The sequence below is a fragment of the Gracilinanus agilis genome, chromosome 5 (genome assembly GCF_016433145.1).
Source record: "Gracilinanus agilis isolate LMUSP501 chromosome 5, AgileGrace, whole genome shotgun sequence".
Lineage (NCBI taxonomy): Eukaryota > Metazoa > Chordata > Mammalia > Didelphimorphia > Didelphidae > Gracilinanus > Gracilinanus agilis.
In genome coordinates, this window is record NC_058134.1 from 225,019,857 (window position 1) to 225,042,452 (window position 22,596).

At 40.6% G+C, this 22,596-nt stretch overlaps 1 protein-coding gene across 1 annotated transcript in view; it reads left to right on the forward strand.

The window, feature by feature from the left end:
* Positions 1-22,596, forward strand: part of ALDH1L2 (aldehyde dehydrogenase 1 family member L2) — an 81,576-nt gene that overhangs the window by 28,879 nt on the left and 30,101 nt on the right. Inside the window, exons 5-11 of the mRNA XM_044679141.1 lie at positions 3,454-3,619; positions 5,482-5,583; positions 7,820-7,909; positions 9,510-9,644; positions 19,549-19,674; positions 19,813-19,904; positions 21,901-22,048. Of these exons, the coding sequence (XP_044535076.1) occupies positions 3,454-3,619; positions 5,482-5,583; positions 7,820-7,909; positions 9,510-9,644; positions 19,549-19,674; positions 19,813-19,904; positions 21,901-22,048 (859 nt within the window). The remainder of the gene's footprint in view (positions 1-3,453; positions 3,620-5,481; positions 5,584-7,819; positions 7,910-9,509; positions 9,645-19,548; positions 19,675-19,812; positions 19,905-21,900; positions 22,049-22,596) is intronic.

A 22,596-nucleotide genomic window follows, 5' to 3' on the forward strand; every position in this document is an offset into this window, starting at 1 on the left:
GACTTGCCCAGGGTCACACAGTTAGGAAGTGACTGAGGTCAGATTTGAACCCAGGATCTCCCATCTCTAAGCCTGGCTCTCAATCCACTGAGCCACCCAGCTGCTCCCATCTGTCTCTTCTCAGCCTGGATAGGTAGGAACCAGAATTCTCTGAATCATTCATTAGCTCATCTCTGCTAAGAATGTAGATGTTCTTGGACAAGAGAAAGCTTACACTTTAATGTTCTCATGGAGGAGCAGTTATGCAGACAGGAGTAACTATAGAAAATTTCTTCTAATTAACTTTGCCTCTTGTTAGGGTGGACTTTGCTCCAGGACCAATACCCACCTTCTCTGGATGTACATGGTCCTAGGGTGTCCCCCTGCTGCCGCCTATGTGGTAGAAAAAAAGCAGGTTGTACCTCCCTCCAGCAATTTCATATATATATATATATAGAGAGAGAGAGAGAGAGAGAAAGAGAGAGACAGAGAGAGAGAGAGAGAGAGAGAGAGAGAGAGAGAATAGGTGGCATCATTTAGCCCATAGATAGGCTCCTATGTGCAAATCTATGAGTGTGAGCCAGAAGGCAGAGGGGAAGGAATCTGGTTAAGAGAGAAATGAAGTGAATCAAGCAATGGTCACAAATTCAGGCCATTAGGTCAGTTGGATGATTAGTTCCTGACTAAATTATAAACTTGGTAATCAGTCCACAAGGAAATCTTAGGTACTGTGAATATAAAGAAAGGTAAATGTTGCTACCTACTTTCAAGGAGCTCACAGTCTAATGTGACAATGTGCAGAACACTATGTACAAATTAGATACATACAGGTTAAATTGGGGATAATCATGAAAGAGGTCACAGAGGCAGTTTAAAGTTTTATGTGACNAGAGAGAGAGAGAGAGAGAGAGAGAGAGAGAGAGGAGAGGAGAGAGAATGAATAGTGGATAGAACACCAGACCTGGAGTTGGGAGGTCCTGGGTTCAAATATGGCCTCAGACGCTGCCTAGCTGAGTGACACTTTGGGCAAGTCACTTAACCTCATTTGCCAAACCTTTGCCCATCTATCTTAGAATTGATACTAAGATAAAAAGTAAGGGTTTTTTAAAGTGTATGTATATATGTATATATATAAACTAGAAACAATGTGAAATATATTTCTTATATATATTTCATATATTCATATACATATATTTCATATTGTTTCCAGTTTTATTCTGTGAATTTTTTTTCTTCCGGTTATTTGATCATCTCGCTAATGCTACTGCTTTGGAAGCAAAGGAATGAACCAGTCTTCAGGAACATTTTTTTCCTAATTCAGTGAAATGCCCTGCAATTAGTAGGCACTTAATGCATAAATCAGTAAATGAATCCTAAAGCTCTTCTGGCTGTAAGTAGATGATTTTTTAAAAATCTTATTGATACCTTTACATTTTAATATCATATCATATTTCAATATCATATCATTTATTTTACTGTCATATTTAATATCGCTTCTCCAATGAGCCTCTCCTTATTCTGAAGATTAAAAAAATGGGGGAAACAGTTCAGCAATAATGAGCATCAACCATGCCTGGCAATGTGGTGATGCTTCAGCTGAGGTTTAAAGGAAACTGGGGTTTTATGAGGCAGAGAAGATGAGGGAATGCATTCCAGGCATTGAGGACTGACTCTGCAAAGGTATGGAGGTGGGAATTAGAAGATGGGATGGTTCGTTGGGCTGAACTATAGGGTATAAGAAGAGAAATAATATCTAGTAAGCCCAGAAAGGAAGGTTGGTGCCAGGATGTGAAGGTCCTTAAATGCCAAATAGAGGAATTTTACTAAATTGACAAGTTTCCCTAAAGGTTTATTAACTCATGTGTCACCCTCTACTGTGAGGTTTTTCCTAACTGCCCTGTGTGCCCTCCTCAGCCTTCCCCCTCAAATCACCTTATCTTTTGTGCTATTGTTTAGGCATTTCAGTCAAGTCTGACTTTTGGGGGGCTTTTCTTGGCAGAGATACTGGAGTAGTTTGCCACTTCCTTCGCTAACTCATTTTACAGGTGAGGAAATTGAGGCAAACAGGGTTAAGTGGCTTGTGTCATTTAACTTGGATTTGAACTCACAAAGATGAGTCTTCCTGATTCCAAGCCCAGTGCTTTGGACACAATGGCACCACCTACCTACCATGCACCATCTTGTCTGACTAAACTATTTCCTTTTTTGTCTTTGTATGGTACATAGTAGACACTTAATAAATGTGGGTTGAAATGATACATGTAAAACCCAATGGAACTGCTTGTTGGCTCCAGGAAGGAGGAAGGAGGAGGGGAGGGAAAGAACATGAATCATGGAACCATGGGAAAATATTCTTAAATAAATAAATAATGACTAAATAAACATGGGTTGATTTTCAAGATAGAAGTGCCCATGATGGCAATTGGGAAGTTCAAAAAGGAGAGCTTTTGGGGGAAAGATAATGGATTCTGTTTGGGGCATGTTGAGTTTAAGATGCTTTCGAGACCTCCAGTTCAAAGAGTCCATTAGATAATTGGTGATGTGGGACTGGAGCTAAAGAGAGTCTGGAACTGGATCTATAAATGGAAACATCACTTGCCGAGAGATCATTGAGGCCATGGGCGCTCAGGTCACCAAGAGAATGGAAAGAGAAGAGTATAGAGGACAGTCCCTGGGGGATCACATCAGAGATCCTGGCAGGAGATGCTACACCATCAAACTCTCAGGTCCTTTAAATTCTGATGAGCAAGTTGCCATTCCATATGGATAATTCAGAAATGGATTGGAGGGGGGGAGGATGCCAATGTTATTCAGCCTAAAGTTAAATAACTGGTTTCCTTTTACATTGTATTGGGTATTCCCGATTTTATTGTCTGATTATTCCAGAATTTCCCATTGCGTTTAATGTAGTAAGCATTCAACAAACTGGAAAAAAGAAACGGATCCTGCAGCAGAAAGCTGACAGAATTTGGAGCCAAGTAGTGATAGTAAATATTAATGGCATGTTTCAGATGTAGACTGCTTGTAATAATGGTGTAAGACTGCTATAAATAGGGCAGCTAGGTGGTGCAGTGGGTAAAGCACCAGGTCTGAAGTCAGGAAGACTCATCTTCCTGAGTTCAAATCCAGCCTTAGATGTATACTGACTGTGTGACCCTAATCAAATCACTTCACCCTATTGTCCCCAGTCTCCTCATCTGTAAAATGAACTGGAGAAGCAAATGGCCAACCACTCCAGGATCTTTGCCAAGAAAACCCTAAATGAAAGGACTGAGAGACAATAAAATCCCCAGTGAAGAGCATGCATACAATATCTCGTTCCTACCTGATCCCAAATGCCAATCCTTTTCTCCCTCTTAACTAGTGTACGTTTCTGGCAATTATTCCTACGCCTATTGCAATTTCTCATTATTGTGGAACTTATCTCTTCCCACTGAGGACTTTATTTTTAAAAGGAAATAATTATTTTCACAGGACTTTAATTCTGGGAGATAAGAAAGCTGGTTTTTCCATCTTCTGGGCTGATGACGGTTTAGACACTGGGCCTATTCTCCTTCAAAGGGAATGTGATGTGAAACCCAATGATACCGTTGATGCTCTTTATAACAGATTTCTTTTCCCAGAAGGAATCAAGGCCATGGTAAGTCTGATTTTGCCATCAAGGAGAATTTACTTAAAAGATCTATTCTTGTATCACTACAAATAGTCTCCACCAACGCACATTCTCTCCTACATTTTAGGAAATGGCCCTTAAAAATTGCTATGACCAGGGACAGCTAGGTGGATCAGAGGATAGAGTACCAGGCCTGGAGACAGGCAGTCCTGGGTTCAAATCTAACCTCAGTCACTTTCTAGTTGTGTGACCCTAGTTGTGTGGCTTGGAACCAGTCAATACCTAATGTCAATTCTAAGACAGAGGGTTTGTTTGTTTGTTTTTAAGTCATTGTACCCTTTTCCCTAGAGCACAGGAAATTGGTATCAGTTATGCAATTTCACTCCTGATATTCCTTAGTGCTATTTCATCTCCATTTAAAAAAAAAAAAAGTCTTCACCAATAATAGGGAAATAGGTATCAAGTGATAACACTTGTACAACTCAGTGGAATTGCTTGTCAGCTCTGGGAGCGGGGAGAGAGAGAAAAAGAATCATGGAACCACGGAAAACTATCTAAAATTTTTAAAAATTAAAATGAAATGTAAAAAATACAATAAAAATAAAAAGCATTCACTTTCTGTCTTAGAATTAATATTAAATATCAGTTCTGTAAAAAATAAAATTAATATAAAAATGATAACTTTAAAATTATTATGGGTTTTAAAAGATTTATTAGTAGCCACTAGAAAATAAAGCTACGTGCCATGCTAGCTAAGGCTGCTTAAAAGGCCTGCCATTGCCTGCTGCCACCATGGTGGATAGAGAGCAAAGAGGAAATGAAACACCAGCCCCTCAGTTTTATCCCTCTGTCTACGTCATTGCTTAACAACAGAAAGCTGTACCGACAGGAAGCCAGTGGGCTCATGGGAAATGTAGTTGAAGGACCCCAAAATTTCCAATAACACAGTTCCAAGGCAGAAAAGCAGTAAGGGCTAGGTAGTGGAGATTAAGTGACTTGCCCAGGGTCACACAGTTAGGAAGTATCTGAGGCCACATTTGAACCCAAGCACAACTGTCTCCAGGCCTGGCTCTCTATCCAGGGAGCCATGTAGCTGCCCTCTGCTTCACCTCTTAGTGACTTGGCAGATCTTACCTTCTGAATCATTAAGGACAGGCTTAATTATATTCAGTCTAGTTTTCATGCCAAGTGTAGAATTTACATCAAAATCTCTGAAACTTGGTGATCCATTAAGACTAGCTCTTCATGTTGTGGGGAAAAACTCCAAAGTTTGTAGCAGGGTCTAGTCCCAAGAATGGGAGGCTCAAAGCTCTCTTCTGGTCCAGAGGCCTGAAAGTCTTTAATTGAAGAAGAAGAGGTTTAGGGCAATGAAATAGCAGCTTTGGGGCTGGTGAAGTAGCCCCAGGGATGGATCAGGGTTTGCATATTTATTGAATAGTCCACCCCTGGGTGCTTTGGGGAGTTCTAGGCAGAAAACTCCAAGGGAGGAGAAGCCTCGCTATCTCCCTGGAATGCCCTTATCTCAGGAGGGAAGGTACAGTGCAGTATCAGATCAGTATAACTGATGGAAATACAGAACAAATGATTAATAACATGCAACAGTACAAAACTGATGTAGATACAGAACAGAACAGGGCAAGACTATTACAAGTCATTACTAATATACAAGAGTTAAATGCTTAGCAATATAGATTTTACAATTTATGCCTGACTGGTGCTAACTGGTAAAGAACATAAGACTTGAGAGCTTGAGGATCCTGGTCTATCACAGCCCACCTCCATCTCTAGCAAACCAAAATAATAAATTAAACAGAGCAATCCATTCTCCATTCTGGATTGGGAGCTATTTGCTCTGTATTTTTAAAGGTGATGTTTATTTTTATTTTTAGGTGGAAGCCGTCCAGCTCATTGCTGATGGCAAAGCTCCTCGTATCCCTCAGACAGAAGAAGGAGCGACATATGAAGGCATCCAGAAAAAAGAAAATGCTAAGGTATCACCCAGGAAATAAAAAAATCTGGGACTTTGGGATCTAGAAGTAGAAGGAGCCTTAGAGCTTCTCTGTTGATTCCTGCCCCCCATTTACCTGAAAAATGGAGGAAACTGAGACCCAGATTGCCTTGTTCCTAAAGTAACAGGGCCAGAATTCAAACCAAGAACTCCCCATTGTTCTTTCTGTGATGCCAGACTTACACCAGCCTGCAAACTCAGCCTACAACCAACCTAAGACAAATGGGAGATTTGAAGCAGGATGCAGTCATTCCACTGGTCCACACTGCTTTGCAGCATTACCCACGCTAAGCCTTGCCTTGAATGTAATAAATGTTTGATAGATATTTCTCCAATTGGGACTGCCTAGCCTTCTATCACCACCCCTGCTGGATGGAGGGCCAGATGGTCTTCTCTGTCCCCATGATGAGACCACCTGTGCCTCACCATCTTTCCTAACATCTGCTCCCAACTCTTTTTGTCCCAGATGAAAATAATTCCTACATAATGGCTCAGCAGTCCCAGGAGACAGATTTCAGCTGGTCAGTCTATCTCAAAGTCTTACCCAGCAGAGCCCTTGCCATGTTCTCCTTCCTGTTTGTGGGGATTCCTAGGAGGGAAGAGGACATAGCACACAATTACCACAGTACTCAGCTTTCTTCATCTCATCTGGAGACTGGTTCCCAGTGAAAACTCCCTCTTCCTTCCCTCCCTCTTTTTCTTCATCCTTTCTTTATTCCCTTCTTCTTTGTCTTCCTCTGACTCCTTCCTTCACCCACCCTACCTCCCTCTCTTTTTTCTTTCCCTCCTTCCTCTACCTCCTTCCCTTCTCTCTTTCCTTCCCTCTCCTTCCCCTTTCTCTTCCTCATTTCTCTCTCCTTCTCTCTCTCCCTCCCTCCCTCCATTTCTCTCTCATTCTCTCTCCCTACTCCTCTATCTTCCTCCCTCTCTCCCTTTTTTCTCTCTCTCTCTTCTTCCTTCTACTCTCTCCCCCTCCCTCCCTCCTTGTCTCTTCCCTTCCCTTCTTCCCATCTCTTTCTCTTTGTATTTCTCTCTCCCCCCTTCTTTCTCTTTTCCCTGTCTCATCAAAGGTCTTGCAAGCATTATTTTCCTGGATTATTTTCAGTATTTGTTCTAGAAGCCCCCATGTCTGAAATGTCTGGCTTCTAACACCCTTCACTTCCCTGGCTTTCTTCAAGACTCCTTTAAAATCCCACCTTACACAGGAGAACTTTCTCCCACCCCTCTCCCTTCCCTCCCTTCCAGTCCTGCCCCTCTGAAACTACCTTTTAGCTACATTGTCTACATTTTGTGTGTATATAATTACAGACATGTTTCCCACATTCAAATGTAAGCTCCTTGTGGGTACTTCACCTTTTTTAGATGGCATCTGACTCTTTATGATTCCAAATGGAGTTTTCTTGGCATAATTCATTCTATAGACGAGGAAACTGAGGCAAACAGGGTTAAGTAACTTAGCCAGCATCACACTGCTAGTAAGTGTCTGAGGCCAGTTTTGAACTCAGAAAGAGGAGTCTCCCTGAGCCCCAGGACTCCGTGCACTATGGAAATGCCCTCTCCTGGAGGGTAGGAACTATATTTTGTCCTTTCTTCATAGCCCCAGAGCTTAGCCCAGTACCTAACCCATAGTGAGCATTTAGTAAATGCTTATTGACTGACTTGTTGACTGATGTTTTGCCAGTGATGTGGTCATTATATATGTATGTAAGCACATCATACTTTTAGTGAGATTCTTTTCTGGAAGAAAACACTTCAAGTTAGCCATTTTAATATCCATTTCTTTTTTTTTTGTGACTGAAGGCAGCACAATATGGTGGGAAGAATATAGAAGGCTGCCACTTACTCCTGCGTAACCCTGAGAAAGTCCCCCCTAACCCCCAGGACTCAATTTCCCAGCTGTAAAATGAGGCAGTTAAATTATTGAATCTCCAAGTCATCGAATTTTTTTTAAACTCTTACTTTCCACCTTCAAATAAGTACTGTATATTGATCCCAAGGAGAAGAGTAATTAGGGCTAAGCAAGGAGGGTTAAGTGACTTGCCCAGGGTCACAAAGCTAGAAAGTGTTGGAGGCCAGATTTGAACCCAGGCCTGACTCTCAATCCGCTGAGCCACCTGGATGCCCCTTCAAGTCATAGAATAGTAAAAGAAATGCTATCATCGTGTATGTCCCTCACAGCCCAACACAGAAGCAGCAGCTTTGGTCTCTTGCCTTTCTAGATTTCTTGGGATCAGCCTGCAGAAGCTTTGCACAACTGGATTCGAGGTCATGATAAAGTGCCCGGAGCTTGGACAGAAATAGACAAGCAGGTATGTTCAAGGGCTGCATTGTGTTTATTTTTCTTGTTTTCCCTTAAGAAGTATCACAGATGGAGACCAGACCCCCAGGCCTTGGCCTCTTAGCTTCCCATCCTCACTACACCCAGATCTTTCCATTTATTCCCTTGTCACGGTTTCAAGTCTCTTCCCTATCCTGCTCGCTCACCCTTGGTAGCTTCTGCCTGTCAATAGTTTTATTGAAACGTGAAAATGAACACAGTTCTCCAGATACAGTGTGACCTGAGCAGATTACAGTGGCGACAATCACCTCTGCTGCTCTGGAAAACAGCCTTCTATTAATGCACCCTGGGAACATACTCAGAGGGGGTGATTGATCAGAGGGATTGTGAAATCACACTGATTAAACATGGAAATTGAGTGGACTAAGGCGCATCAAAACCCTACATCAACAAATTATCAAGAACTTCTTGGGGGCAGCTGGGTGGCTCAGTGGATGGAGAGCCAGGCCTAGAGATGGGAGGTCCTGGGTTCAAATCTGGCCTCAGACACTTCCCAGATGTGTGACCCTGGGCAAGTCACTTGACCCCCATTGCCTAGGCCTTATCACTCTTCTGCCTTAGAACCAATACACAGTATTGATTCTAAGATGAAAGGTAAGGGTTTATTTTTAAAAAAGAATTTATTAATAATTGTTGGAGTTGGGTGGATGCAGATTAAAGCAGACTATCTTTCACATCCGTAATATGTATGGTTTTATTTGGGGGTCTGGATTTTGTATGAGTGTTGACCCATATGGAAGTGAGTGCATGAGAAAAGTATATGGCCCAGATCAAATTGCTTACCACCTCCATGTTGGGGAAGGAAGGAGACAACTAGGAGCTTATAATTTTGGACAGCATGTGTTAAAAATTATTATTACATGTAACTGGAAAAATAAAATATCTTTGAATTAAAAAAAAGAATTTATCAAGTGCTGCCTGTGCCCAGGCTTTAGTAATACTAATAATAGTAGGCATTAGTAATACAAAGACAAAAGCAGACCATGCTTTCCAGGAACTTACATGGTACCAAGAAGAATTCAGCATGTTTGCAGATAAGCAAATAAGGGCTATAGACAAAATAAATATTCACTGATGAGCAGGGGGAAGAAGGACTCATATTCGGGAGAACTGAGGGAGGTGACATGAGCTCCTCGGCTGCATAGGAGGTGGTATTAGTGGATAAATCTGCCCATCAGGGCCAGATTCTGATGAGCTTTCCCCAATCTTAGCCAGGCTGCTCTTTGGGCAACACCTCGGGTCCATCAGCAGGGTAGGATCGGCCAGAGCTTGGGCTCTACTTTCACGGCCTGGTAGAACCCACTCACTATGCCTTCCGCACCGTGGTGAGCCACTAGGAGAGGACTTTACTGGAGATTTCTCAGTGTCTCTTTAGCATCAGATCCTAGCAGTGGGGTTGCTGGGTCAAACAGAAGGATCCCTTTTGTGATTTCTATTATAAATTTTCAGATCACTTTCTAAAACATTTGCCCCTTTTTCTGGTCCTACCAACCATGTAAGTTGGTCCCAGTTAGAAAAACTATTTATAGTTGATGCTTATTTCATAATGTCTTCATTGATGTCCCTCATAGGTGATTACTCTCTATGGCTCATCATTACTAGATGGTTCTGTGCCACATGGAGAACCTCTGATGATCAAAGGTGCTGAGAAGCCTGGTCTTGTTACCAAAAAGGGCCTGGTTCTTTTTGGTAATGATGGCAAAATGGTGAGTCCTTGGTACAGTAACTTAATTTTTTTTAAGTCTTGTTCTTCTTTATGTTCTAACCCAGTGATGGGCAAACTATGGCCCGCAGGCCAGATGTGGCCCCCTGAAATGTTCTATCCTCCTCTGACATTATTCCTAATCTGACGAATACAAAGAGTAGGATACAATACGATGAAACTTTGAAAGAGTTGCCTTAGAAACAGACTGAGAGATGAGCATTTCCATCCCTTTGGCCCCCTCTTTAAAAAGTTTGCCCATCATTGTTCTAACCCATTTCACTTTTTAAAAAACTCTTATTTTCTGTCTTAGAAATAACTCTAAAACAGAAGGGCAAGGGTTAAGTGATGTAAGATTAAAATTAATATACAATAACTCCAAATATTATATTTTATAAGATTTATTAATAATCACTAGAAGTAAAGGAATAAAAATCTGACCAAATAAAACCACGTGCCCAAGCTAATCTACGTGCTCAAAAAATTCACTCCACCAGAGTTGCAACAGGAAGATGAGAGCAAAAGAAGCAGAAATATCCAGAATTTATATTCTGCCTACATCAGTACATAAAGACAGGAAGAGAGTGGGGTGCTGGGAAATGGAGTTCTGGGTACAAAGTTCTATTTACACAGTGACTTGTCCAGGGTCACATAGCTAGGAAGTAACTGAGACCAGATTTGAATCCAGGACTTCTCATTTCCAGGCTTAGCACTCTAGCCACTGAGCCACCTACCTGCCTCTCCCCGCCATTAAACTTCATGTAAGGAAGTGAAGACGCCCTGACTGTGTGGTCTGTCTGCCATGGCTGAGTTGGCTAAGATGGTTGAATTGGTGGGTGACCTCAGCTCCCCCTCCTATTCTGTGTTTATCACTTTCTCATCTATATTTTTGGTCAAAGGCAATGGGTTTCCTGGATTGAAGAGCATGTTAGGATGTGGGGTCTGTGGGTATCAATACTCCCTGGCTACAACACTGTGTATCTATGGAATGGATCCAGCTGTTTCAACCACTGCTTGACATCAGGAACCATCTTTGACTGAGAGATGAAGCGAAAGAATTTGTTAGTAAATGCGGCTGACAATACCTTTTTTTAATGCTAGCAGAAAGCCTTACCTGAGGAAATGGGGGTGAGATATTATGAGAGTTTCATTTGACTTACTAGACCAACTCCCCTGCCCATTGGGGGTTGCCAGTGCTTGTAAGAATAGGGGCTCCCCAGCAGGGAAGGGATGTGGGGAGGGGCCCACAGGATCACAGATCTAGAAAGGAGAGGGACCGTGGAGGCTACTGAATGACTCTAACTCCCTCATTTTATAGATAAGGAAACTGAGGCCTCAGGAGGGAAAGGGACTTGCTCAAGTTACACAGGCAATAAGATACGGAGGTATTCAGAATTGGGCTCCACCACAGGTTATAGGAAGTAACTCTTTCTGTCCAAGGTGGGCTGTGTTTCTAGCATCTCAGATTGAGATCTGGGGACATACTTCTCCCATATGTGACCCATCACCACCTTATTGTTTCTATTATAATTCTGTTGCCTGGTCAGTTAAGCATTGGGGAATACTGTGGGAGCCCAGCTGCCATTTATATAAAAACTCTGAACAACAAAGTTTCAAGTGAACTTTATAATATAACCTACTTGCTCTAAATTAGAAACTCTAGCTTCTAGGTTAAGATGGCGGCATAATAGAAGCAGCTGCTTAACCTCTCCTAACCCTAACTCAAGAGGACATAAAAAAAATCCAGATGAACGAAGGGACCCCACAACAGGGCATAGTGTTGAAGGTACATGGGATCAGGGCATTTCCATGCTATAAGGGGGTGATATAGCTCTCACTAAAATGCGAGCTGAGCAACCCCCTCCCACCATACCACCTACAGAGCTAAAGCCAGTACACAAGAGTTAGAGCAAGTTTGGGGCATCCATTAAGTCCTTGGCAGCTACCTGGGATCACCAGGGCCTGCTCCTGAGAGCAGCAAGAAGTAAGACCCCAAGAGGTTAAAGAACCAGACTTTGAACACAGACTATGAGTGCAGGTGTTGACACAGGTGGATGCGGACCCTGAGCGCAGGCGTGGAACTTGGGTGGGGACCCAGTGCAGAGGGATACATGACTGTGGAAGCAGCTCCCTGAGACTGTTAAAGGAGCTTCGGGCAGAGGAGCAAGCAAGGGGACCACCAAGAGGCTTGACCCTGAGAACAACTAGACTTGAGACCTCAGGAACCTAGAAAGTGCAGACCAACTGTGGCCACAAGGATAAAGCTGAGAGGGCGCACGGCTCTCTGACTCAGGCAAAAACTTCTCCACAGCTCCACAGGCAGAGAGCCTTTCTGCCTCACCCAGACTTCTGACTGAGAAAGAAATATTAACAATAATGGCAAGCCAGGGGGCACAAGAACCCCAAAAGAGAAAAAGCAAGAAGAAATCTTTAACACTCAACAACTTTTACACAGAAAAAATCCAGACAACAGAGCAAACAGTAGAGAAGAACAAACAAGTAATCACATCCAAACCTTCCCCAAAAAATGAAAATTTGTCACAAGCTCTTGAAGAGTTCAAATCTGAGATCATGAGAAAAATGGAAGAGATTTGGCAAGAGAAGTGGGAAATAGCTCAAAAAGAAATTAACAGGTTAGAAGACAGAAACTCCCAATTGGAGAAAGATGCCCCCAAATCAAATGAAATGGTAAGCAAATTGGAAACCAAAATTAAACAGCTGGAAAACAGGATAGACCAAACTGAAAAGGAAAATCATATGATTATAACAGAAAACCAGTCTCTAAAGACCAGAATTGGGCAAGTAGAAGCCAATGATCTCTCAAGACAGCAAGAACAAATAAAGAAAAATCAAAAGACTGATAAAATAAAAGGAAACATGAAATATCTCACTGAGAAACTGACAGATCAAGAAAACAGGTCTATAAGAGACAATCAGAGAATCATTGGTCTTCCTGAAAAATTTTGACTCCATACTAAAAGAAATTATTCAGCAAAACTGCCCCGAAGTTCTACAAGAGGGCAATATAGACATTGAAAGGATCCATAGATCACCCTCTACACTAGACCCTGAAAAGACAACCCCCAGGAATATAATAGCCAAATTCAAGAGCTTCCAAGTAAAAGAAAAAATATTACAAGAAGCCAGAAAGAGACAATTCAGATATGAAGGAGCATCAATCAGGATCACACAGGATCTGGCAGCCTCCAAACTAAAATACCGCAAGGCTTGGAATATGATATTCAGAAAGGCAAGAGAACTGGGTCTACAACCAAGGATCACCTACCCATCAAAACTGACTATATATTTCCAGGGGAAAGTATGGGCATTCAACAAGATAGAAGATTTCCAAGTATTTGCACAGAAAAAACCAGGACTAAATGGAAAGTTCGATGTCCAACCACAAAAACCAAGAGAAACATGAAAAGGTAAATAAGAAACAGAGGGGAAAGAAAGAAAACTCTTATTTTTAAATTTGCCTTTTTAAGGGTCTTAATAAGATCAAATTATTTGTATTCCTGTATGGAGAAATGTTATGTATAATTTTCAAAAACTGTATTCACTATTATAGTAATTAGAATTATTCATAGAGAGAAGTTGGGGCACTAAATGGTCTAAGATGAGACGAGGGAGAGAAAAAAAGGAGGGGGTGAATAGTAGATGGCACCTAGAGAAACTTGAATGAATAAGAAAAATAGGATATTCTATACCACAAAAAGAGAGCATGGGAAGGGGAGGGGATGAATACTATTATAAGAAGGAGAGGAAAAGAGAATTAAGACGTAATATTTAAACCTAACTCTCAGCAGAATTAACCCTGAGAGGGAAGAGTAGCTCTATCCATGGGGATATAGAATTCTATTTAACCCTACTGAGAAAGTCAGAAGGGATTAAACAAGGGGAGCAGGGGAGTGGGGAGGTCAAAAAAGGGAGGGGAGGAAAGGGGGGAGGGAATTCCTTAGGCCTTAAAAAATAAAAAGAGGGGAATAATAAGGGAGGGGTGGAAAGGGAAGTAAATCAAGGGAGGGGACAAGGGGGACTGGTCTAAAATAATCCACTGGTTTGAAAGGAAATAGTGTAAGAAGAAGGGGTAGAAGTAGGAGAGGATACCAAAATGTTGGGGAATACACAACTGATAATTATAACTCCAAATGTGAATGGGATGAACTCACCCATAAAACGGAAGCAAATAGCAGAGTGGATTAGAAACCAACATCCTACCATATGTTGTCTACAAGAAACACATATGAGGCAGGTGGACATACACAGGTTTAAGGTGAAGAGCTAGAGCAAAATCTTTTGGGCTTCAAATGAGAAAAAGAAGGCAGGAGTGGCGATCATGATTTCTGACAAAGCCAAAGTAAAAATAGATCTGATTAAAAGAGACAGAGAAGGTAATTACATCCTGATAAAAGGCAGTGTAGACAATGAAGAAATAACAGTACTCAACATGTATGCACCAAATGGTATAGCATCCAAATTCCTAAATGAGAAACTGGCAGAGCTCAAGAAGGAAATTGATAGTAAAACCATACTAGTGGGAGATCTAAATATTCCTCTTTCAGATCTAGATAAATCAAACCAAAAAATAAATAAGAAAGGGATAAGAGAGGTGAGTGAAATCCTAGAAAAATTAGATTTGGTAGATATATTGAGAAAAATAAGTAGGGACAAAAAAGAATACACCTTCTTTTCAGCTGCACATGGTACATTCACAAAGATTGACCATGTAATAGGGCATAGAAACATGGCAAACAAATGCAAAAGAGCAGAAATAATAAATGTAATCTTCTCAGATCATAATGCAATAAAAATAATAATTAGTAAGGGCACATGGACAGGCAAATCAAAAACTAATTGGAAATTAAATAATATGATTCTCCAAAACCAGTTAGTTAAAGAAGAAATCATAGAAACAATCAATAATTTCATTGAAGAGAATGACAATGATGAGACATCCTACTAAACTATGTAGGATGCAAGCTAAGGCAGTACTCAGGGGGAAATTTATATCCTTGAGTGCATGTATTAACAAATTAGAGAGGGCAAAGATCAATGAATTGGGCATGCTAATCAAAAAACTAGAAAGGGAACAAATTAAAAATCCCCAGCTAAAGACCAAATTAGAGATTATAAAAATTAAAGGAGAAATCAATAAAATTGAAAGTAAAAGAACTATTAAATTAATAAATAAGACTAGAAGCTGGTACTTTGAAAAAACAAACAAAATTGTAAAAGTACTGGTCAATCTAATTTAAAAAAGGAAAGAAGAAAACCAAATCATCAGTATCAAAGATGAAAAGGGAGATCTCACCTCTAATGAAGAGGAAATCAAGGCAATCATTAAAAATTATTTTGCCCAATTATATGGCAATAAATTTAGCAATCTAGGTGAGATGGATGAATATTTACAAAAAATATAAATTGCCTAGATTAACAGTAGAAGAAATAGAATACTTAAATAATCCAATATCAGAAAAAGAAATTGAACAAGCCTTCAAAGAACTCCCTAAGAAAAAATCCCCAGGGTCTGATGGATTCACGAGTGAATTCTATCAAACATTCAAAGAACAATTAATCCCAATACAATAGAAATTATTTGATATAATAAGCAAAGAAGGAGTCTTACCAAATTCCTTTTATGACACAAATATGGTACTGCTTCCAAAGCCAGGTAGATCAAAAACAAAGAAAGAAAATTACAGACCAATCTCCTTAATGAACATAGATGCAAAATTCTTAAACAGAATAATAGCAAAAAGACTCCAGCAAGTGATCAAGAGGGTTATCCATCATGATCAGGTGGGATTTATACCAGGAATGCAAGGATGGTTCAACATTAGGAAAACCATCCAAATAATCGACCATATCAACAAGCAAACCAACAAAAACCATATGATTATCTCAATAGATGCTGAAAAAGCCTTTGACAAAATACAACACCAATTCCTACTGAAAACACTAGAAAGTATAGGTATAGAAGGTCCTTTCCTAAAAATAATAAACAGTATATATCTTAAACCATCAACAAGCATCATATGCAATGGGGATAAATTAGAAGCCTTTCCAATAAGATCAGGAGTGAAACAAGGATGCCCATTATCACCTCTATTATTCAACATAGTACTAGAAACACTAGCAGTAGCAATTAGAGAAGAAAAAGAAATTGAAGGTATTAAAATAGGTAATGAGGAGACTAAGCTATTACTCTTTGCAGATAATATGATGGTCTACTTAAAAAATCCTAGAGAATTAACTAGAAAGCTAATAGAAATTATCAACTTCTACCCAAATTAATTTACCTATTTAGTGCCATACCTATCAAACTACCAAAAAACTTTTTTTCTGAACTAGAAAAAACTATAACAAGGTTCATTTGGAATAACAAAAGATCAAGAATATCAAGGGAAATAATGAAAAAAAAATGTGAAGGAAGGGGGCCTAGCAGTACCAGATATTAAACTATACTATAAAGCAGCAGTCATCAAAACGATATGGTACTGGCTAAGAGACAGAAGGGAGGATCAGTGGAATAGACTTGAGGTAAGTGACGTCAGCAAGACTGTCTATGACAAAAAACCAAAGAGCTCAACTTTGGGGACAAAAATCCACTATTTGACAAAAACTGTTGGGAAAATTGGAAAACAATATGGGAGAGATTAGGTTTAGATCAACATTTCACACCCTACACCAAGATAAATTCAGAATGGGTGAATGACTCGAATATAAAGAAGGAAACTATAAGAAAATTAGGTGAACATAGAATAGTATACCTGTCAGACGTATGGGAAAGGGAAAATTTTAAAACAAAGCAAGAGTTAGAAAAAATTACAAAATGTAAAATAAATAATTTTGATTATATTAAATTTAAAAGTTTTTGTACAAACAAAAACAATGCAACCAAAATCAGAAGGGAAACAACGAACTGGGAAAAAAATCCTTATAACAAAAAACTCTGACAGAAGTCTAATTACTCAAATATACAAGGAGCTAAATTAATTGTATAAAAAATCAAGCCATTCCCCAATTGATAAATGGGCAAGGGACATGAATAGGCAATTTTCACATAAAGAAATCAAAACTATCAATAAGCACATGAGAAAATGTTCTAAATCTCTAATAATTAGAGAAATGCAAATCAAAACAACTCTGAGGTATCACCTCATACCTAGCAGATTGGCTAAAATGATAGAAGAGGAAAGTAATGAATGTTGGAGGAAATGTGGCAAAATTGGGACATTAATGTATTGCTGCTGGTGGAGTTGTGAACTGATCCAACCATTTTGGATGGCAATTTGGAACTATGCCCAAATAGCTCTAAAAGACTGCCTGCCCTTCGATCCAGCCATAGCATTGCTGAGTTGGTACCCCAAAGAGATCATAGATAAACAGACTTGTACAAAAATATTTATAACTGCACTCTTTGTGGTGGCAAAAAAACTGGAAAACGAGGGTATGCCCTTCAATTGGGGGATGGCTGAACAAATTGTGGTATATGCTGGTGATGGAATACTATTGTGCTCAAAGGAATAATAAACTGGAGGAATTCCATGTGAATTGGAAAGACCTCCAGGAATTGAAAGGAGCAGAGCCAGAAGAACATTGTACACAGAGACTGATACACTGTGGCAAAATAGAATGTAATGGACTTCTGTAGTGGCAGCAATGCAATGACCCAGGACAATTCTGAGGGATTTAGGGAAAGGAATGCTACCCACATTCAGAGGAAGAACTACAGGAGTGGAAACACAGAAGAAAAACTACCACTTGAACACATGGGTTGATGTGGACATGGTTGTGGATGTAGACACTAAATGACCACACCAATGCAACTATCAATAATATGTAAATAAGTCTTGATTGATCACACATGTTAAAACCAGTGGAAATGCACGTTGGATATGGGGGGGAGGGAAAAGTGGGGGGTGAAGGGGAAAGTAAAAACAGGAACCATGTAACCATGGAAAATTTTTCTAAAAAAATAAAATATTTAAATCTCAAAAAAAAAAAATTAGAAACTCTACATTAAAAAAAAAAAAAGCAGCATAGGTTAGAAACACAATTAGCTGGGTCTCAGTGAATAGAGAACCAGACCTGGAGATGGGAGATCCTGGATTTAAATCTGAACAGAGACATTTCCTAGTAGTGTGACCCTGGGCAAGTCACTTAACCTCAATTGTCTAGCTCTGAGACAGAAGGTAAAGAAAGAAAGAAGGAAGGAAGGAAGGAAGGAGAGAGGGAGGGAAGGAAGAAAGAGAGAGGGGGTAAGGAGGAAGAGAGAGAGAGAAAGAAAGAGAGAGGGAAAAAGGAGGAAAGGAAGGAAGACAATCAGTTATTATCCTCATGAATGAATAAGCACTTAAGTGCTTACTATATTACAGGCTAATGGAGAGAGATAATGGCAGAGATTTTTTAAAGCTATGGTTGGTAAGAGAAAGGAAATCATACCATAAAGTTTCCCCAATATCCTATTAGTTCTCTGCAGATGTTTTTGGACATTTTTCAGTAGTAACCCACCAGCTGATGAGTTTCTGGGAAAATATTGAGTGAACAAATCATTCTCTAAGGCAAGGATTCTGAACCTGGAATCCATGCATTTAAAATTAATAAACAAATATATTTATATTTTCTATATCATATTAATTATATAGAATTATTTTATATATTTATATATATACATTATACTAATATAGAAAATATATTTCATAACTATATTTGAATAGAATTACTTTCCTTTGCAGTCCTACATATCTGATTGTAAGTCTTTAAAAGCCTAATTCTGAGGACTCTATGGGCTTCAGGACCTATGGGCCAATGGTCCTATGGCACAAAACCAGATAAGAACCTCTGGTCTAAGGCAGCCTAGGCCAGGGCTGTGCGGGAGCCAGCTTATACTGGCCCTCAAGGGGTTGTTAAATTTTCCTCAGCAGCATTTGCACCTCAGAAATCTTTAAATGCTACAAATCAAGGCTTGATTTATTGCTGAACTGATTAGCTAGACTTGAGAAAGTCCTGAAGAAAAAGGTTAACTATACAGATTAAACTGAAAAGTGTGTCAGACATACATTTTGCCCCCTTGAAGTTTCCCCAAGTTATTAAGCATTTATTAGCTCCCTGAGACCAAACTTTTAGGGCTGCACAGATAAATGATGGTCAAACACCACTTTTATGGCCAAAGAAGACACAATTATAGCCCACAAAATAAGAGCGGTCCTAGGTAAAATAGTGAGTAAGGAAAACTTGCCTTTGGCACCCTAACATCTGATACAACCCATCCTGACCATATCTGCTGACTCGTAATCAGATCCTACTCTGCTGTGGGTGTGTTGATGATTAAGGGCAATTAATAGGCCTGGAAGGAAAGAGCAAAAAGAGAAGAGACGTCCAGAACATTAAGAGGGGGGTAAAGGGAATACTCTGGATAGCACTGAACTTGCTATCACTTTTTCTTATTCTTTAAAAGTCATTTTTTTACTGGAAGATAGAAGAAAAAAAGTTCAAATCAAATGATTGCATACTTTTTTTTTTAAGCCTGTACCTTCTGTCATAGTACCAATTCCAAGACACCAGAGCAGTAAGGGCCAGGCATTGGGGGTGAAGTGACATAGCTAGGATGTCTCTGAGGCCAAATTTAAACCCAAGTCCTCCCAACTCCCAGGCTTGGTTCCCTGTCCACTGTGCTACCTTGCCATCCCATTTGTATACTTTTAAACCCTAATCAGGGGTTAACAGGGTAATATACGGAAACTAATGAATGTTGGGAGCTTTTAGAGTAGTTCTCATGGCTCTCATGCGATGCCTTCTGCCCTGCGCCCACAGAGCATCCCAAATAGATCGTTACACTGGTTTCCCTCACTCAAATCTGGTGTGATCCTGTCATTAATCCAGTTATTCTTCTCACCTTGTAGCTGGTGGTGAGAAATATCCAGTTCGAAGATGGAAGGATGATCCCTGCTTCTAAATACTTCTCAATGGGGGAAACCCGTGTGGTAGAACTCACAGATGAGGAGAAGAAAGTGGCCCAAGAAATCAAGGTGAACGTCTAACTCTGTATCCGAATTCTGTCTCACCTTGCAGAGGGGTTAGGGCTGACGTGGAAACGGCCTTCGGTTCCTATGTGGCTGCTTTTTAAAGTGTTATTTCCTTACATAACCGTTTCCATTCTTGTGTAGGCTATCTGGGCAGGAATTTTGAGTAACATTTCTGTCATTGAGGACTCCACAGACTTCTTTAAATCTGGGGCAAGCTCAATGGATGTTGTCAGGTAATATTACAAACACCTTTAGACATTTTCTTAGTCATCCACACTGATGGCACTTTCTCCAATTCATCATTTCTCCTTCGTGCATCTGTTTCTCTCCTCAGTACTAGGAAATCTCTGCTGCTTGCCTCTCCTCTTTTAAGTTTAGCCTCATATTTGTTTCTTTCATTGGTTTAATTGCCTATTAAAAAGAAGATATGTTACACTGAGAAGTCCTAAAGTCAGACATGCTAGAAATTTGGGGGTTTCCTGTACAATGGGTTGAGAAAGTAATGGAGAGATGAATGGAGAAATAAATGGATATAGAAAGATGGACGGGCAAAAGAGACAGATTTAGAGAGGTACGGGGGAATAGGTAGATGGATCATTTAAACATTTACTATGTGTCAAACACTATGGTCAATTCTGGGGACAGAAATAAGAGAGCCTTTAGCCTTCAAGAGTTTATTTTCTAATGGAGGGAAACCATACACACCCGGGGTGCTGGAGAGGCATGGGAGAAGACTGAGGAGATTTCAGGGAGTTTGGAAGAGCTCGGGACCCTGGCAAAGTAAGGCCAACAGCTCCTGGAGGATCCTGACTTAGACTCTGAAGCCAGAATGCCTTCTTCCCACCCCTAAAGAAATAAACTTGGGATGATGCTGGCCAGGCAAGTTGTATTCTCACCCTACCAGAGAGGAGAGCATTGGCAGGGAGAAAGCTATTCAGACAAGTAGCCAGATAGGAGGTGAAGACGATTAAATGAGGCTGAGTGTCTGAAAATCAGCCATTCACAGTGATGATGGAGATGGAGGCAGAAAGGGCCTCCCAAAGGAGCAGGGCTAAGGCCAAGATTCAGAGTCATTGCAGGGTTAAGTCTTTCAGAGGCATCTCCCTTAGTTAAGCCATTCTAATATATGTGATGCTGGTCAGTAGGTGGGTTCCCTGAGTCCCATGGTAGAACCGGAGTGTAGGAGCCAATAAACACTCTTTTTTAAGAGGGAACTAAGCTGGAGGCATTGAGATGGCTCAGTGGATAATAAAAAGCCAGCCCTGAAGATGAGAGGTCTTGGGTTCAAATCTGGCCTCAGACACTTCCTTGCTGGGTGACCCCAGGCAAGTCACTTAACCTCCATTGCCTAGCCCTTACTGTTCTTCTGCCTTAGAACCAATACACAGTATTGAGTCTAAAACGGAAGGTCAGGGTTTTAAAAAAAAAAAAAAAAAAAAAAAGAAGGGTACTAAGGAGGTCAGGTTTGGAGCCTAGGGAAGCACCAATGTGAAAATTTGTTTCTCTTCAATGAGCATCTTTATTATAACTTATTACATGTTTATAACAAATCATATTGTTACTTTATATATTATATTGTTAGTTATAAAAATTAAAAATAAATGGCAACAAAAATCAATAAAATATTTACAATGGTAATTTAATAACCACTATAAATTTAATTGTACAATATGATGTATGTAAAGTATATATTAAAAAAAATCAAAACTGAGGAAGGAGACTCGATCTGTAGCTAATCCTTCATGTCTTTAGGAATGATGGTTTTTTATTAATATTGCCATATCTAAAAAGGGTGAACTTAAGATAAGGAAATGGCAATTTTGTGACCTTTTAGCCTCATTATATCATTACCAGTTTTTATCGAAAACATGGTCAATTTCTTTTTTGCTTTTTTGTTTACAAATCCTTATCTTCTATCTTAGAGTCATTATAAGGAGCAGTTCCCAGGCAGAAGAGTGGTAAGGGCTAGGCAATAGGAGTTAAGTGACTTGTCCAGGGTCCCATAGCTAGACAGTGTCTGAGGTCAAATTTGAACCCAGGACCTCTCTTCCCTAGGCCTGTCTCTCCATCCACTGAGCCACCTGGCTTCCCCCACCAGTTTCTTTGGTGGGTACAGCATAGGGGAAGATGCAGCAGAGGGGAAACTGGCAGACCTGGGCTAGAGCCTCCATCGCGCCCCTCCATCCCCACTGATACGCCCTTCATACAAACTTCTTCCTCTGATTTAAGGCTGGTTGAAGAGATCCGACAGAAATGTGGGGGCCTTCAGCTGCAGAGCGAAGATGTGTACATGGCCACCAAGTTCGGGGACTTTCTTCAGATGGTCGTGAGGAAGTTAAGAGGCGAGGATCAGGAGGAAGAGATGGTCGTGGATTATGTGAGTCACTCCCCTCCCAGCTCCCCACTCCTACCTATCCTGACCCCCACACACAGACCCACCCACCCCAGGGGCTCTGGAGCTGCCCCACCATTCTGCTCTTTGATGAGCAGAGCAGAAAACAGCAAGATGATCACTATCTTTCATATGGGGAAGGCCATCTTGTGGGGAGAAGTAGGACCAATGAGTAGAAGGGACAGAAGGGCAGATTTCCTTTGGGGGAAAATGCCGCCAAGTGAGGGTAGAAGGAGCTGCCTTGGGAGGATGGGTGGTCCTTGGCTGTCCCGTGTGGTTTTTTGAAGCAAAGCCTGAATGATCATCTGCCTTTGGGATGGTAGAAGAGAATCTTGGGGTCAGATACAAGTTGGATTTGATGGCTTCAGGGATCCCTCCCAACTCTGATATTCTGTGATACTGTGAAATGTGGCCAACATTCCTGGCTGCCAAGGGAACCACCCAGGAAAAGCAGCCCAGCCTCATCTCCCTCCATCATCCCCGAAATCAAGCATGTGGTTGTGGGCTACGTAGAGCCAGCCTACCAAGACTCT